This window comes from Alternaria postmessia, assembly GCF_024291825.1.
Source record: "Alternaria postmessia strain BMP 2775 chromosome Unknown scaffold_168, whole genome shotgun sequence".
Lineage (NCBI taxonomy): Eukaryota > Fungi > Ascomycota > Dothideomycetes > Pleosporales > Pleosporaceae > Alternaria > Alternaria postmessia.
The window spans coordinates 20,573-35,894 of NW_026260241.1; the positions used below are offsets into that span (position 1 = coordinate 20,573).

Here is a 15,322-nt window from a genome sequence, read left to right on the forward strand (position 1 = left end):
CGTTGATATCGTTACGTCCGTAACCATATCACCTGGTCTAGTGCGGCTCGTGCCGGGGCCATCCACAACGCCGATAGCATGCTAGCCAAGCTCCCGCAAAGGTGATTGGCTGACAGAATTGTCCAGACCAATCTGGAATCACACATGTATGTCAGAGCCATGGGTTATGGGATAGATATCTAGTGCCTAGAAGCAACAGAGTCTAATCATTTGGGATAACGGGTCTATCGATTGTGGCTACGGCTTTGGCGCGTTCTCAGGATCCATCCGAGGGTTTACAACAGCCGGACCAAGTACTCTCTCCCTTAGTTTCCATCCTGTCTCCGACATCACCAGACGATCATAATGCATGTTATAGATCCAGATCTGGGGCAAGTCCCCGTCTGATTCGATAAACGATCCTTCTTTTCCTTTGAGCTGTGTCTCAAAACCCGACGGCCAGGCATATCGTATGCACTGTTCATGATAACGGACAGTCACACCACCCGTCTCTTCGTCGCGTTCGACAATGTGATTGGTCGCATGGCGACTGACGCCCGGGATGATGTAGGGATATGTGGTGTTGAAGAACGCTCGCATTTCATCGACACCAGTGACTGTTCCGTGCCAGTGTCTCAAGACAACGCCTTCGGCCGCTTGAGCAAGAATCTCTTCGACTTGGAATTGCTCCATGATGAGGTTGTTTCGGTTGACGAAATCGATTGCTGAGCTGCGTTCTTCAGCTGTAACGTCCGAGGAAACATGGGGCTTGACTGGGGGCATGGCAAGTGTGGGAGTGATTGGGACAGACATGGCAGTTCGAAGTAGTTCTTGTGAGAGATGATGCGATATGAGAAGGAGAGCGTGCGGGACGTGAGCTTTAATAGCACGCAATCTAGCTCAGACATGGAGTCAGATTGATGATAACCTGCGTATCGTGACTCCGATCCGTGATTACAAACGATCAAGTGTCAGATGAGCTATAGATACGTGCGAAGCGGAAGCCGGTCTTTCTGATGTCGATGCGCGTTCAATCTTTGTTTGATACTAACGAACACGTTAGACGTACAAGGAGGCCTGGCTGATATCAACATGGTTATTGACATGTGCGTTACAGGATGGGGTGATTAGATGGCTGTGATTTTGTTCCGCTGTAGCTCATGTGGGTCGCCGTGGTACCGTGTGTTACGCGCGTAACAAGGGTCTATTGCCGTCCTCCGCTTTACCTAAGTCAACAGCGCTAGCGAGTTCATTTCGGGTTATCCAAAGAGCCGATCAAAGATATCTCCGCCCTTACGGGTGAACTTCAGTCATCTCGGAGAAATGGTCCGTCCTCTATCTATTGGTTTGTTTAGGCAGATGTTGAAGATCATCGTGCTAGCGTTGATCTTGTGTAAAGAATCACTCACCGCATCTAGTCGGTCTATCTTCTCGAAGATTATGGATGATGCACGTCGATACATTCAAACTTCTGACATACAGTCCCAGTAGAGCCTGGTTTCTCTTTTGGTTTCGGTACTTCTAAAACCTTCGTTCCAACGAACCGTGCATTACCAAACTGATCAGCACACTGTTATCGCCTGCAAGCTAGACAGTACTGCAGCTGATTGTTGTTATGAATCATCCGACTTCTGGGCGAAAGCAACATCCCTATGCGACTCATTCAGTTCAATGTCTTAGTTCAGGATGGATGAACCCATCGCCGACGCGGCCGAATAATGTCGATATAAGAACCATCGATCATGCCGTTCATCTTCATCATCAACTAAGCCACTCCATCACATTGAATCAACTTGACCTCTTTGCACAGATAGAAGCATAGTAGCTGCAACGTTCCGAGTAAGTTCATCCGCTGAATCTTTGGCCCCGGGACAAATCTGATCACAATGAGTCGCAGTGTCTTCGCAACCTCCTGCCGCAGCCGATCAGCCACCCCTTGGGGAGCAGAAATACGTCAATAACGCTGGTGTTACCATCCACTACCGAATGTACGCTCATAGAGATCCGTCCGCACCATACATTCTCTTTCAACACGGCTTTCCCGACCAGGAAACAACCTGGAATGACTACCAGATCCCGGTCTTTTCCCGCCACTACAATATTATCACTCCCACCCTTCGCGGCTTTCCTCCAAGCGATATCCCACCAGATACATCCGACTACACTGGAACAGCCTATGCGACCGACATGCTCGCTATCCTCAACCAGGAAAATGTCACAAGCGTGTACCTAATCGGCCATGACTTTGGAGGCGGCTTGGTGCAAGGATTCACACAGGCTTTCCCTGACAAAGTCAAAGCGCTGATTATCATAAACGCGCCGATAATGCCCACCTTCCTACCTCTACTTTCCTATGATGCCGAAGCACAGGAGTACGCCCGCTACACAATCCCATACTACAGCTACGTCCCCGGTCAGCCGAAAAACATCCCCACTATTGTTAAAACAATTCGCGATCCCGTCTACCGCCGCAAGATTGCAGACTATCTCGATCGCTCGCCTATTCACGGCATGCTCAACTTCTATAAGAACAACTACCCTGGCCCCACGTACGGTCAGGACCTCACTGCTGCCTTGAATATAACAAAAGAGACCTGGACCCAGCGCGTTCCCACCATGGTACTCTGGGGCGAGGAGGATGATTACTTCAGCCCTAAGACTATTGATGGGCTGCAAGGCTGGTTTCAATTCGGAGTTAGGCTCGTCACGTTGCCAAAGTCGGGTCATTGGCCGTTTAGGGATCAGTGGAAGAGGGCGAACCAGGAAATATCTAGCTTTTTGGCCATTGCTGATGACGTTGAGAAGGACGTCTTATAGGATTAACAAATTGACAATCACTGACATGACTGAGGTGGTAGGTAGGTGTAAGGAGTAGAGTTAGTTAGATTGGTCTTACACGGTAATAGAAGAATAACTTGATAATGTTATCGTATACTTTTTTATTATTGCGATACTTCGCATTTGAAAGTCTCCATCTTGCGTTTGCGGTATCGATCAACATTTTCACCGTTTACGTGGTTATACGGTGAGGTCTTACGCATCGAATGCAGTTGTGTAGGATGAAACATCGACGTTGAGGTAAGGATAGAGCGATCGTATGCAGGACGAAGAAGAAGCGTTGTACCTCCTTCTCTTTCGATTCGATTCATCAACCACAACTAAAAGAATGCTTCTCTTGCTTGAATGGCTTGTGCGCATTCTGTCCCATCGGTCGCTTGACAGGCTAAAGTATTGTTGTGTAAGTGAACTGTGTTTCAATCACAACAGCAGGCCAGGATACACACTAAGGGAAGGCAGGAGCGAAGAACAAGATAAGCAAGAGACGTGCATAGTGTGCAAAGCGAAATCGATCGTTACGGTGCCGTGGACACGAGGCAAAAATCTGCAGTCAGCATATGTTGCGGGGTTACGTCACGTCGCGCGCGCGTCATCACGCGTTGAAGACGCGTCGCAGATCCATCAAGCTCGTCCCCCATTCTTATAGCAGAAGTGCACATAAGAGCGACTAACTTGGACATGGATACATGATCAGCTTCCAAGCAATGCAAAGCCTCGTGACAAGGGGCCTGCATCGCATACCACAGCCTCATATCGTACTGCGTGGTCGTGGCAAATTTCCGGTCAATGAACTCTTTGCGGCTAGCGGCTTACTATCAGGTGTATGGCCTACCCCGCTGATCATCCTTCTTGCGACCTTCCATCCCAACTCATAGCCTTCTCAGTCCGAACCCGAAACCTCCGACACTACCTATCCTTGCGCTGTTAGTGAAGGGCTTCGCAGACATGAGCCTGTGCGACAGCGTGTTATCATGGGACGGTATCCTCTGTCATCGTTGTCGCCAAGTACTCGATAGCCATGTCGTGCGCACGATGCACGACGAAGACTCGTGCACTAAGGAGAAGTGTGAAAGGTCTGACCTACACGCGACACAGCCTCCTTTGGAGCGGCGTGATGTTCACCTGTGGTTACACCCTGCCGCATCGCTTCGATCGTGTGCGACACGGTCTTGTAAGCTTTGTAAGCTTGTTCTATCCTATATCAGCAACGAGGATCTACAAAGGCTGGTGTCCTGGCAAGCTACCTTGCCTGCCACCTTTCACCACATGAACTATGGTTGGAACACAATTTGGGTGTATAAACCTAGCGCAGATCCAAGGCCAGAGACCGAGAGCTTCGATCCCACGATCAATGACAACTATCCACAATCTATTCTCAGGATTGACGTGGAGAACGTTCTAGGTGAGAACTCTAAGCTAAATGCGATGAAAAATGCTAACTGACCCTAAAAACCACGAGTCATTGCGCGCAAGCAAGATTTCGAGCCTTACCACAGCCTCGGATGAGACATTTGAACAGATAGCCACCTGGCTAAAGGATTGCCAGATCCACAGAACATGTGCCAATGGACCAGTCTTACGGGGTAACTTAGACCACTCCCGACCGACAAGGCTTCTAGAACTTAGATGCGGAGATGTTCAACCCAGTGTCAAGCTCGTGCACACTGCGACCATGTCTATCGAAGACGTCTCGTACGCGACCCTCAGTCATTGTTGGGGAAACAAACCCATATCTAGGCTCCTAAAAAGCCTCGTCAAAGATTATTCGTCGAATGTCCTGTGGGATAGTCTCTCACTTACATTTCAACAAGCAGTAATCACTTCGCTCAAACTCGACATACGCTACCTGTGGATAGATGCTCTTTGTATAGTTCAAGATGATGAAGAAGATTGGGCATACGAAGCCGCTCGAATGACCGAGGTCTACGTGAACTCTTTCCTCAATATCTCCGCAGATGCATCGCATGATAGCACTGAGGGCCTTTTCCGACAGCGCAACCCAGACACCATTCAGTCTTTTATCATGCCTCACTGCGAGAGGGGATCTCCCCGTTGTGCGTCCGTGTTTTACATGTACAAATGGTGGAAATCTATCTGCTTTAGCCCACTTGCAGATAGAGCGTGGACAGTTCAGGAAAGGTTCTTGGCACCAAGAGGACTACACTTTGCCGAGGATCAAGTGCATTGGGACTGCATAGAGCTCTGCACTGCGGAGAGCCTTCCAAGTGTTTTTAACACCGCTCCGCAGAGAGGCTACAGGGTTCGAAAGTCTGCGCTAAGAATCGACGTACCGGCAAAGGAAAGGACGAGAATATTATACGATATGTGGTATCGACTTGTGCAGACGTACTCTTGGGCGAGCTTGACCTTCACGTCAGATCGCGCGATTGCAATTGCTGGCTTGGCCTGCAAGTTTTGCAATCTCTTGGAGCTTTCTCCAAACGACTATCTTTGTGGAATGTGGCGGTCACAGCTTGGGCATGATCTGATGTGGAAACGTCTCGCGAACTGGTCAAAGCCACCTCAAAATCTGAGAGTCTCGAACCTACCATCTTGGTCTTGGCTCTCTCTGTGCGCACAGATATGGATGTGGCCTAGACATTCGAATGAAAGTTACCCGGATTACAAAAGTCGAATCACGGCAGAAGTTCTCGGCGCTTCTACCACGCCATGCCATACTGCATTCGGACCAACATCATCAGGTGAAATAGTTCTACAAGTGTTTATCTGCCAGGCCACATTAGAAAAAGGTGACTTAGCATTTTATGCTGGACATGAGTATTGTAACCACATCATGAATATTAGTGGATCAGCGTTGCGCGAAGACGAACATTTTGAGCTCTTGCTGGATGACAACAGCAACATTGGTACGCAAGAGATCTTGAATACACCCGTGTATTTGATGCTGGGACGAGCTTCCAAATCTGCAAAGGATAGGTCAGTTGCGCCCTCATAAGCTCACAATCTCACTTGCCGTCTATTTGACTTATTGCAGCCATACCAATCTGCTAACACGCTGTATAGAAGGCCTGAAGCAAAGATCACTACCACTTCCATTCTACATGGCCACAACTACGAATGCTTAATCATCCAAGAGTCTGGTCGACTCGGTCATTTCCAGCGCTTAGGCTTTGTGAGTTTAGAGCCAAGATTCAGTCCACATAAAAGCGATATCACTTCGGAACAATTTTATGAGATTCGCCACAATGCTCATGGCCTACTCCGCAAGCAATTTGTAGAGGGCGAGATACCCGAAAGCGTATGTGGCAAACCAGATCAAGTAGGGCGGTATACTGTAATGCTGGTATAGTTGTGTGTGCCGCTAATGGAAATGTAGCATGTTCTTCTAATGTATCGCTCATCTAGTCTGTATGATAAGGCGAAAGCATGGTCGAGTGCAGTTACATCAGTTATGGAGACAGAACATTCCTTGACGGTGAGCTGTGCAATATGCGCCACACAGCACCAGGTGCTATACCTCTCACTAGACTACGTACGATCAAACGTCACAGCGCCAGTCTTAGGCCGCTCGTTCTTCATCGACACATTACTGCATAATGGATGGCACATAGAAGCAACTCATGGCAATCAACGATGCGTCTTCACGCCGCAATGTGACGACGGAAATACTGCACAACAGGTTGCGGACGGCGATGCGGTCCCCAAGGATTGTCAGACGGGCAGAGTGCGGCTATAGGTATGAGCAGTAACATGGCTGACAATCCCATATGAGATTCTTGCAGATCGCATCAAGGACATCGAGACATCGAATCCTGAATGCCTCTAGTCGCACCCTATCGCCAAGCTCCGGTAGCAAGACTCTGCGCATATCTGCGCCGGCAGAACCACGGAAGTCATCTGCCCCCTTCCCCTCGGTTTTGCTTGATCTGCCGAAACGAGAGTCGTGGCTCTTGGAATTGAGCGGTATGATGCACAATTCGCATGCCAAGGTTGATCCATACAGGGAATCTGTGGGGTAAAATCTGGGGTTAATGCAAGTTGCTGACAATCGCCACCCGCCATGAAGCGAAAGCTCGAAAAAAGGTCGGCGTCGCTCGCCATCTGCCCGAACCGTTCGCATGCTCGCGACATCAATGTCCGACAAAATTACTCCTCCGCATTCGCTGCGTTCGCGTTGAAGTTACATAAAACGTACTGCCAGACTGCTCCTGATGGGTACAGCAAGTCGCCAGGATCAATAGTGTGAGGTCTGCATCCAGGAAGTCATCATGCGATTCTTATGTGCCTTGGCCGCCACCGTCTTCACGCTATTACCGAATTTTATCGCGGCGCAAAACTCGACCGTCAAAGTCGTCCGGCTCAGCGTAGATGGCCGTTACGATCAGCCCTTGGATCTTGAGAGCCGCCGTCCAACTCTTAGCTGGCAGACTGTTCAAACAACCCAATGCACCGAAGTTGTCTGCCCAGGCGACCGACAGACTGCGTACGAAGTTCAAGTCGCCGCATCCGAACACGATCTGAGTACGGACCAGCTACGATGGGGCTCTGGGAAGCAGAGTGGCTCAAGTCAGTTGGTGCATATGGACTGTGAGCTTGGTTCGCGTGATACGCTCTTCTGGCGTGTGCGTGTCTGGGACGCCCTCGGTCAACCTTCAGCCTGGTCGGAGGCTTCATCTTGGTCCGTAGGGCTGCTCAACCAGTCAGACTGGGGTGGAGCTCGTTGGATTGAGTATCCTGACTGTGACCCAAGCCAACCCCTCCCGCTATTCACCCGCCGCTTCGATGTACCCAGCGGAAAAGGCATTGTCGGCGCTCGTCTATATCTGTCAGGCGTGGGGATGCATCTTGCCTCTGTGAATGGCAAGGCCGTCACCAACGAAGTGCTAGCACCAGGCTACTCGAACTATCAACTTTCCAGCGAATATCGCACATACGATATCAGACCACTGCTTCAAACCGGCGCGAACGCTATTGGGGTAAAACTGGGCAATGGACCAGCCTACGTTCGTCGGAACATCACGAATGCAGCTGTTGGTCGGAATGCGCCCTACGCCTGGTGGCAGAGCCAGCTTAAGGGCGACGGAATCCTGCTCGATGCTACTACGATAGGAAGCACCAGTGTGCGCTTGAACAACGCAACTGGATATCATGTGCAAGGCAGTATCAATATCGACGCGGGTGGAGGCGGTGACAGGCTTGAGTCGCGTGTCATAACCGCCATCAATACTACTCAACAGACTATCAGCTTTTCGCCACCTCTAGAGCTTGAACATGCTGTGGGTGCAAGAGTCACCGGTTCGGGCAACAATGTTGCAGCTAGCAATCCGTCTGCTGGTGCCGCAGGTATGCCTTAATCTGAATACATAAGTGGTGTTCGATGGGTTGACTAACTTAACTATAGTAACTCCGCGCCTTATAGGTCGTCTTGAGATCACTTATGATGATGGCAGCGAAGACCTCATCGTGACCGATAGGTCCTGGCGTACTACGCTCGGTCCATTGGTTACCGACGCTTGGTACTCTGGCTCCGATTTCGACGCTCGCAGAATAATAGATGACTGGGATCGTCCCGGGTCTCAGCAAAACTCGTCTCAATGGATCTCAGCTGGCATCGCACCTCCACCCAACCTGGCAACAAGACTCGTCGCTCGTGCAGCCGAACCAGTCAGGGTCATGGAATATCTCGAGCCTGTATCGATATCAAACCCTTTCAACGGAACTTGGGTTTTTGATCTTGGCCAAAACATCGCTGGTTTTCCTGTACTTAAGCTTCCGCAAATGCCAGCAGGCATCATCATCAGAATGGCGGCTGCTGAGTCTCTCAATGCGAATGGCACTATCAACCAGGAGTCCCTGGGTATCGGAAACCGAGGCACTGACGTCTTCAACACCTACACCACTTCTGGACGTGCTGGAGGCGAAACCTGGCACCCAGACTTCAATTACTTCGCTATGCAATGGGTGCAAGTGACCGGCCTGCCTGACGGATTTCGTCCAAGTGCCGACCTCATGACAGGCGCCCGTGTGCAAGCTGATGTACCAGTCGCTGGCACTTTCCGTTCGTCCAGCTCGCTTCTCAATCGGCTCCACAATATGTCGCGTTACTCCATCGCGAGCAATGTCATATCGGTGATCACTGATTGTCCTGGTCGTGAGAAGCTCTCATACCCAGCCGATTACACCATGCCCATGGGTGCTATTCATCGAAATGTCCACATCAACGCCTTCCTGCGTACAAACATGCGACATCTGGTAGAAGCGCAGTCTATCGCAAACACCTCCATGGCAGGTAATGTGGCCTTGAAAGCACCTGTATATGACTGGGGCTACTCTGGACGATTTGGAGACGAGATCAATTGGGGTAATGCTATCGTGCTTGTACCTTCTTACTTGTACGATCTATATGGCGATACAACAGTCATGAACATGTACTACAAGCAGATGACTGACTTTGTACAATATTTGCAGCGTGAAAAGGTGCGGAACAACATTGTCGATGCTGCGCTTGCCGATTGGGTTGAAGACGACTCAAGGACGTCAGGTCGCATCACTGGTACCTGGGGCTACTACCTAACAATCAACGCCATGGCACGCATGGCCAATCTTACTGGGCATGTAGATGATGCTGTACAGTATGAGCGTCTGGCCTTGGAGATTCGAGAGGCTTTCAACGCTGCCTTCTACAACACTGCCACCGGTCGTTACACCAGCCTTGGAGATAACTCTACCGTGAACGCTACGCAGGCTGCGCAAGCTCTCGCTTTAGATGCTGGTCTTGTATCTGAAGAACATCGACAGCAAGTTCTGGACGCGCTGGTTGAACTTACATATGAATATCCTTCGCAGGACGGACTTGGCCCACATCTGAGCGGTGGAACGATTGGTATGGGGCCTATAGTAAGAACCCTCTCCGCCGGAGGCCGTGACGACATACTTTGGGAAACTCTGCAGCAAAACGATCAGCCTAGCTATGGCTACTTTCTGGCATCTACTACGGAGAATCCACAAGGTCTCACGACCATGCCTGAGCGTTGGAACCGTGAGGATTCCAAGAACCATATGATCCTTGCTCAGATTGAAGAATGGCTCCACGCTGGTATCGCTGGCATACAACCCGGTGCTCTTACGACGGTCAGCAAGTCATGGGGCGAGGGACTTGTGTTTCAGCCAAAGCTCGTTGGAGATGTTCAGTGGGCACAAGGTACTTACCAAACTATCTGCGGAGAGGCTCAGAGTGCTTGGAATAGGACGACTGATGGAGCTTTTACTCTTCAGGTCACTGTACCGGCAAATGTGGTGGCAGAGGTTCGTCTGCCGGCTGGCAGCACTGTTGTGAAAGTTTCGCAGCGTGCTGCATCTAAGGGTGTTGGCAATAACTCTACGGTGTTCACAGTGCCTTCTGGCACACATACGTTCCATAGTAGACTAGAGGTCTAGCTTGGGGCGTCTAGGTGACCTAATCTGAATATCCATAATATTACGGTCTGAATGCTTCTGGTGACGGAGATCCGCAAGGATGATCACACGCCAACTGCGATTGGTGGCTTTCTCGCCCCACCCGCGGAGTCGTCGCCCGCGGTGACCAACATCAAAGATCGCAAGCACCTCTCACACGGATGAAGGCGCGCCCAGGTCCATGCGAAATCGCAATGATCCTAAAGTGACTCAGCAGCTTGTGAAATGGCGCGTGAAATGTCGATGTCAATATCGAGATGACCTGGCAGCCCGGAGGCGATGCAGTCGGGGAGGCGGCTTGATGCGCTGCGACATGCAGCTGACTGCACAGCACATCACCAAGGCTGCTCTCAGCCTGGTCTTCGTACAGTTTGATGTTTGATTTCCTTCCTCTCCCTTTAGCACCATCTTCCATCCTTCTCTTATCTTCATTTTGCGACGCATGCGCCGCGTGCCAGTTCTACCCCGATCCTCATCGTCAGCCGCAAGCAAACGTCGGGCGAGCAACAGCGTGCGCAACAGTGAAACACCGCAGCCTCGGCTCGTGCGCGCTAAACCGATCAACAGCACCACGAACCAATGCGCCTTCTGCATCACGATCATGATGGGGAGCTCGTTCTCACTGCGTTCGACGACTACGAGCAGCCAGCTTATACTATACTTTCACACACTTGGGGAAAGGACGAAGAAGAGGTTTCTTTCGCAGATCTTATGGATGGTGGTGGAAAGGACAAACTTGGATACAATAAGATTCGCCTCTGTGGAGAACAAACACGGCGGGATGGATTCCACTACTTCTGGGTTGATACTTGCTGCATCGATAAGTCGGACAAGGTTGAGCTTTCCTTAGCTATCCGGTCCATGTTTCGCTGGTATCAAGACGCGGCGAAGTGTTACGTGTACCTCTCAGACGTATCAGCAAAGAAAAGGAAACTTGATGGCATGCTTACAGAAACGACGTTGGAACATTCGCTGACGTCAAGTCGATGGTTCACGCGTGGCTGGACGCTGCAAGAGCTCCTAGCTCCAAGCATAGTTGAGCTGTTCTCTCAGGAATGGAAAAGACTTGGAGATAAGACGTCGCTCGGACCGCTGATCAGTAAGATAACTGGTATACCACAGGAAGTGCTGCAAGGATACTCTCTTGCCCAGTTCGATATTAGCGAGCGCCTGCGTTGGAGAGGCGACCGAAAAACTAAGCTGAAGGAGGATATGGCGTACTCGTTGTCAGGCATCTGTGATGTCGACATCGCACCTCTGTATGGCGAAGGAGAAGAAGAGGCATTCAAGCGACTTCACAAAGAACTTCAGAAGCTAAAGGATTGTTTGCGTGACTTGCGCCAGGGCGATCCCAAGGATGATAAGAAACGAATCGAGGAGACAAAGGGCGGACTGCTAGTAGACTCATATCGCTGGGTTCTCAGCAACGATGCTTTCCAGCAATTGCAACGAGACCCGCAAACGAAACTTCTATGGGTAAAGGGCGACCCTGGAAAAGGCAAAACGATGCTGCTTTGTGGGATCATTGACGAGCTACGCATGTCGATGCCTAACACGACTCTACTGTCATATTTCTTCTGTCAAGCGACATTCTCTCATCTCAACAGCGCTACGGCCGTGCTTCGAGGGCTGTTGTACATGCTCATAACTCAGCAACCATTGCTTGCGTCGCACATATATAAGAGACATGATCACGCAGGAAAGCGTCTATTCGAAGATGCAAATTCTTGGGTTGCATTGACGGACATTTGGGTTGACGTGCTGCGAGATCCCGGCCTGCGCATGGGTTACTTGCTCATCGATGCGCTTGACGAATGCACTACCGACCGGTCTAAGCTGCTGCGCTTCATTGCTATGCAGTCTTCTTCTTCATCTCGTCTCAAATGGATTGTTTCTAGCCGGAACTGGCCAGAGATAGAAAGATCGCTAGATCCAGCGGCTGGAAAAGTGCCCCTCAGTCTCGAGCTCAACGCGCACTCCATCTCCGCAGCAGTCAAGACTTTCATTAACACAAAGGTGTCCCGACTGGCAGATGAGGAAAGATACGACGAGCAAATACGGAACGTTATATCAGAGTACTTGAGCGCAAATGCAAACGACACATTCTTGTGGGTCGCATTAGTATGTCAACATCTCAAGGGCATAGCAAAGCGGCATGTCATGAAGAAGCTCAATTCCATTCCGCTTGGGCTGACGCCATTTTACGAACGTATGTTGAGCGGGATAAGCGAGTCAGAAGATGCCGGAACCTGTCGTTGTGTGCTGGCCACTACCGCCATCCTGTTGCGACCCGTCGTGATCCAGGAGTTGACTGCAATAGTTGAGCCCCTGGAGGAATTCGCTGATGATCTCGAGACGGTCCGGGAGATTGTCGAACTATGTGGATCTTTTCTCACCGTGAAAAAAGATACAGTGTATTTCGTCCACCAATCTGCTCGGGACTTTCTATTCACAAATGCGAACGATGAGATATTCCCATACGGTATCGATATCGCCCATCAGGAGATCTGCCGGAGGTCACTCGCAGTTCTGTCTCTTCAACTACACAGAGATATGTACAAGCTGGAAGCACCAGATGCCTTCATTGATGATGCTCAGCCGCCAGATCCTGATCCATTAGTAGCATTACGTTATTCGTGCGTGTATTGGATCGATCATCTCTGCAACTCCAAGTCGATTTTTAGGGTTAGCCATGCTGGCAGCAACCTGGTTACAGATGAGGTCATGCTATTTGTGAAAGAGAGATATCTTTACTGGTTAGAAAGCTTGGGTCTGTGCAGGAGTACAACGAAAGGCGTCCTTGCGATGAAAGCACTATCTTCCCTAGCAGAGGTATGGAATCATCAGTTACCAAGCTGTTCATAGTATCCAACAGAAAGGCTAACATAGAAAGGAGACATCGGACAAGTCAGATCTCATCGACCTTCTGAAAGACGCAAATCGATTTTTCATTCACAACAAGAGTGTCATAGAGCGTTACCCACTCCAGACATACGCCTCGGCTCTCCTTTTTAGCCCAAGGGGTAGCTTGATCAGAACAGCGTTTCAGCACGAGGAATTAAGTTGGATTACGATCCAGCCAGATATAAGTGAAACATGGGATCCTTGCCTGCATACATTCGAGGAACGCTGTAGTGCGGTGGCCTTTTCACATAATTCCAATCACTTAGCATTAGCGCTGACCGACGGTACGATCAAGATCTGGGACGCAGACAGCGGCATCTATCTACCGACATTTGAGAATCACAAGACCGAGTTTTGTCAAATAGACAAAGTAAGGTTCTATCATGATTCAGCACGGCTAGCGGTCATATCAGAAGCCCATGAAATGATCAAGGCGTGGGACGTCGCTACCGGCACGTACCTATCTACCTGGAAATATGATAGAAAGATGTTGAAACGAAAAATTCCGTTCTGCAGGGATGAGGCCCTACGAGCGTTCTCAGAAGCTACCATAAGAGCCTCTGTCAGGATCTTCGATACGGTCGAGGCCAAACTTTTATCATTCCTCACGAGCCCTCATCACGATGTCAATTGTGAGGTAGAATCTATTTTCTCTGATTCGGGGAGATTCTTGGCTGTAAACTTCGGGAGTAATATCAAGATATGGGATGCAACCAGCAGCAGACATATCCAGTCGCCTCAGGTGCCAGTCAACGATAACGGGTTGAAACCAAATCCGGTCACATCTGCTTGCATTTCTGATTCGATGTTACTTGTCTCAGGGTTTTATAGTGGCATGGTAATGGTTTTCAGTATCGATAGCGGGAATGTATTACATGTCCTTGGTTCTAGAGTGGGATTCCCTCACATTCAGGCAAGCCCGGTGGCCATCTCTCATGACTTGCCACAAGTAGCATTATCAGGTTCATCAGGCTTCGGAATCTGGGACCTTAGCGATGATTCAAGCCCACGGACGTTGAACAGGAAAGAACATGTCGTCATGTTGGACTTCTCGCATGATTCGAAACGACTCGCTTCCAGATCTGAGAACGGCAAAACGAAGATTTGGGACATCCGTGGCGAAGACTGCTCCAAGACACTTGACGACCATCAACTCGGCGTTGACTTATTGACTTTTTCCAATGACTCAAAGTATCTGGCATCCGGAGCGTCTGACGGCTCTGTCAAGATCTGGGATCTTCACGGCAAATGTTTGCACACACTTCGTGGACACAGCGCGAGGATCATCGGCATCGACTTCACGCATCACCCAACACGTGTTGGATCGTTATTGGAGGACGGTACGTACAGAATATGGGACACGACCAGTGAGCGACGTCTCCTCAGATACAGGTGTTCTGGACATGTCGTCGCTTTCTCGCCTGATGCAAGAATTTTGGCCCGCCAGATATGGGTTGGTCGTATAGATCTCTGGAGCGTTGTTGAAAACGTTTGCCTTCTAGTTCTGAAGGTTGATAAAGGAGCCCTCGTTTGTGCATTGGCATTCTCTAATGACTCAATACAGTTAGCCGTGCTCATGGAAGAACATATCAAAATATACCACACGGGAAGCGGCGAGTGGCTCCAAACATTGGATGCGGAATACAGAGTATCAGGCTTACCAGGTCTTTCACTAAATATCTATCATACCTCTGTAGCCTTCTCAAACAACGCGACGCGGCTAGCATCCGCGTGGAACGATGGCACCATCCAAATCTGGGACAGAAACAGCGGCAGATGTCTGCATAATATCAAAGGCGTCCCACGACTCTCGAATGTGTCATTTGATCAAAGCGGACAGTTCCTTTTGACTGACCATGGCCGCATCGCGATCCCTGCATCTTCGGACTTAGAAGGATTTGTAGCTCCTACGACTACCCGATCATCAGGGTTCCATGGGATAGGTCTGAGCCTAGACCTGAAATGGATCACCTACAACTCTGAAAATGTTCTGTGGCTGCCACTGGAGTACAGGCCGAGTCGGAAGTGCTCAGTCATCTCTGGAAACTCGGTCGGTGTTAGAGTTGCTATCAGTCAATCAGTCAGTTGTCAGTTCATCTTTGCGGTTCAAACTGTCAGTCTGGAGGTAGTGAACTGACCTGATTGACTGCCAAGACATTTTTTAGAATCGCGAACTGAGACTGAA

General features: G+C 49.9%; 4 protein-coding genes across 4 annotated transcripts; 3 read left to right on the forward strand and 1 right to left on the reverse strand.

Annotated features, from left to right (window-relative positions):
- Positions 1 to 237: 237 nt before the first annotated feature.
- J4E82_011139 (uncharacterized protein) lies at positions 238 to 762 on the reverse strand (the record flags this gene model as incomplete). The annotated part of the gene is made up of 1 exon (XM_051737348.1): positions 238 to 762. One exon carries the CDS (start codon positions 760 to 762, stop codon positions 238 to 240), a length of 525 nt encoding a protein of 174 aa, XP_051582897.1.
- Positions 763 to 1,965: 1,203 nt separating this feature from the next.
- J4E82_011140 (uncharacterized protein) lies at positions 1,966 to 2,796 on the forward strand (the record flags this gene model as incomplete). The annotated part of the gene is made up of 1 exon (XM_051737349.1): positions 1,966 to 2,796. One exon carries the CDS (start codon positions 1,966 to 1,968, stop codon positions 2,794 to 2,796), a length of 831 nt encoding a protein of 276 aa, XP_051582898.1.
- A 4,250-nt stretch (positions 2,797 to 7,046) lies between these two features.
- J4E82_011141 (uncharacterized protein) lies at positions 7,047 to 10,215 on the forward strand (the record flags this gene model as incomplete). Its single annotated transcript, XM_051737350.1, has 2 exons — positions 7,047 to 8,121; positions 8,198 to 10,215. 2 exons carry the CDS (start codon positions 7,047 to 7,049, stop codon positions 10,213 to 10,215), a joined length of 3,093 nt encoding a protein of 1,030 aa, XP_051582899.1.
- A 460-nt stretch (positions 10,216 to 10,675) lies between these two features.
- Positions 10,676 to 12,869, forward strand: J4E82_011142 (uncharacterized protein; the record flags this gene model as incomplete). The annotated part of the gene is made up of 2 exons (XM_051737351.1): positions 10,676 to 10,684; positions 10,801 to 12,869. Coding segments are annotated over 2 exons (2,078 nt in total), but the record flags the coding sequence as incomplete, so codon positions are not given.
- Positions 12,870 to 15,322: the final 2,453 nt, after the last annotated feature.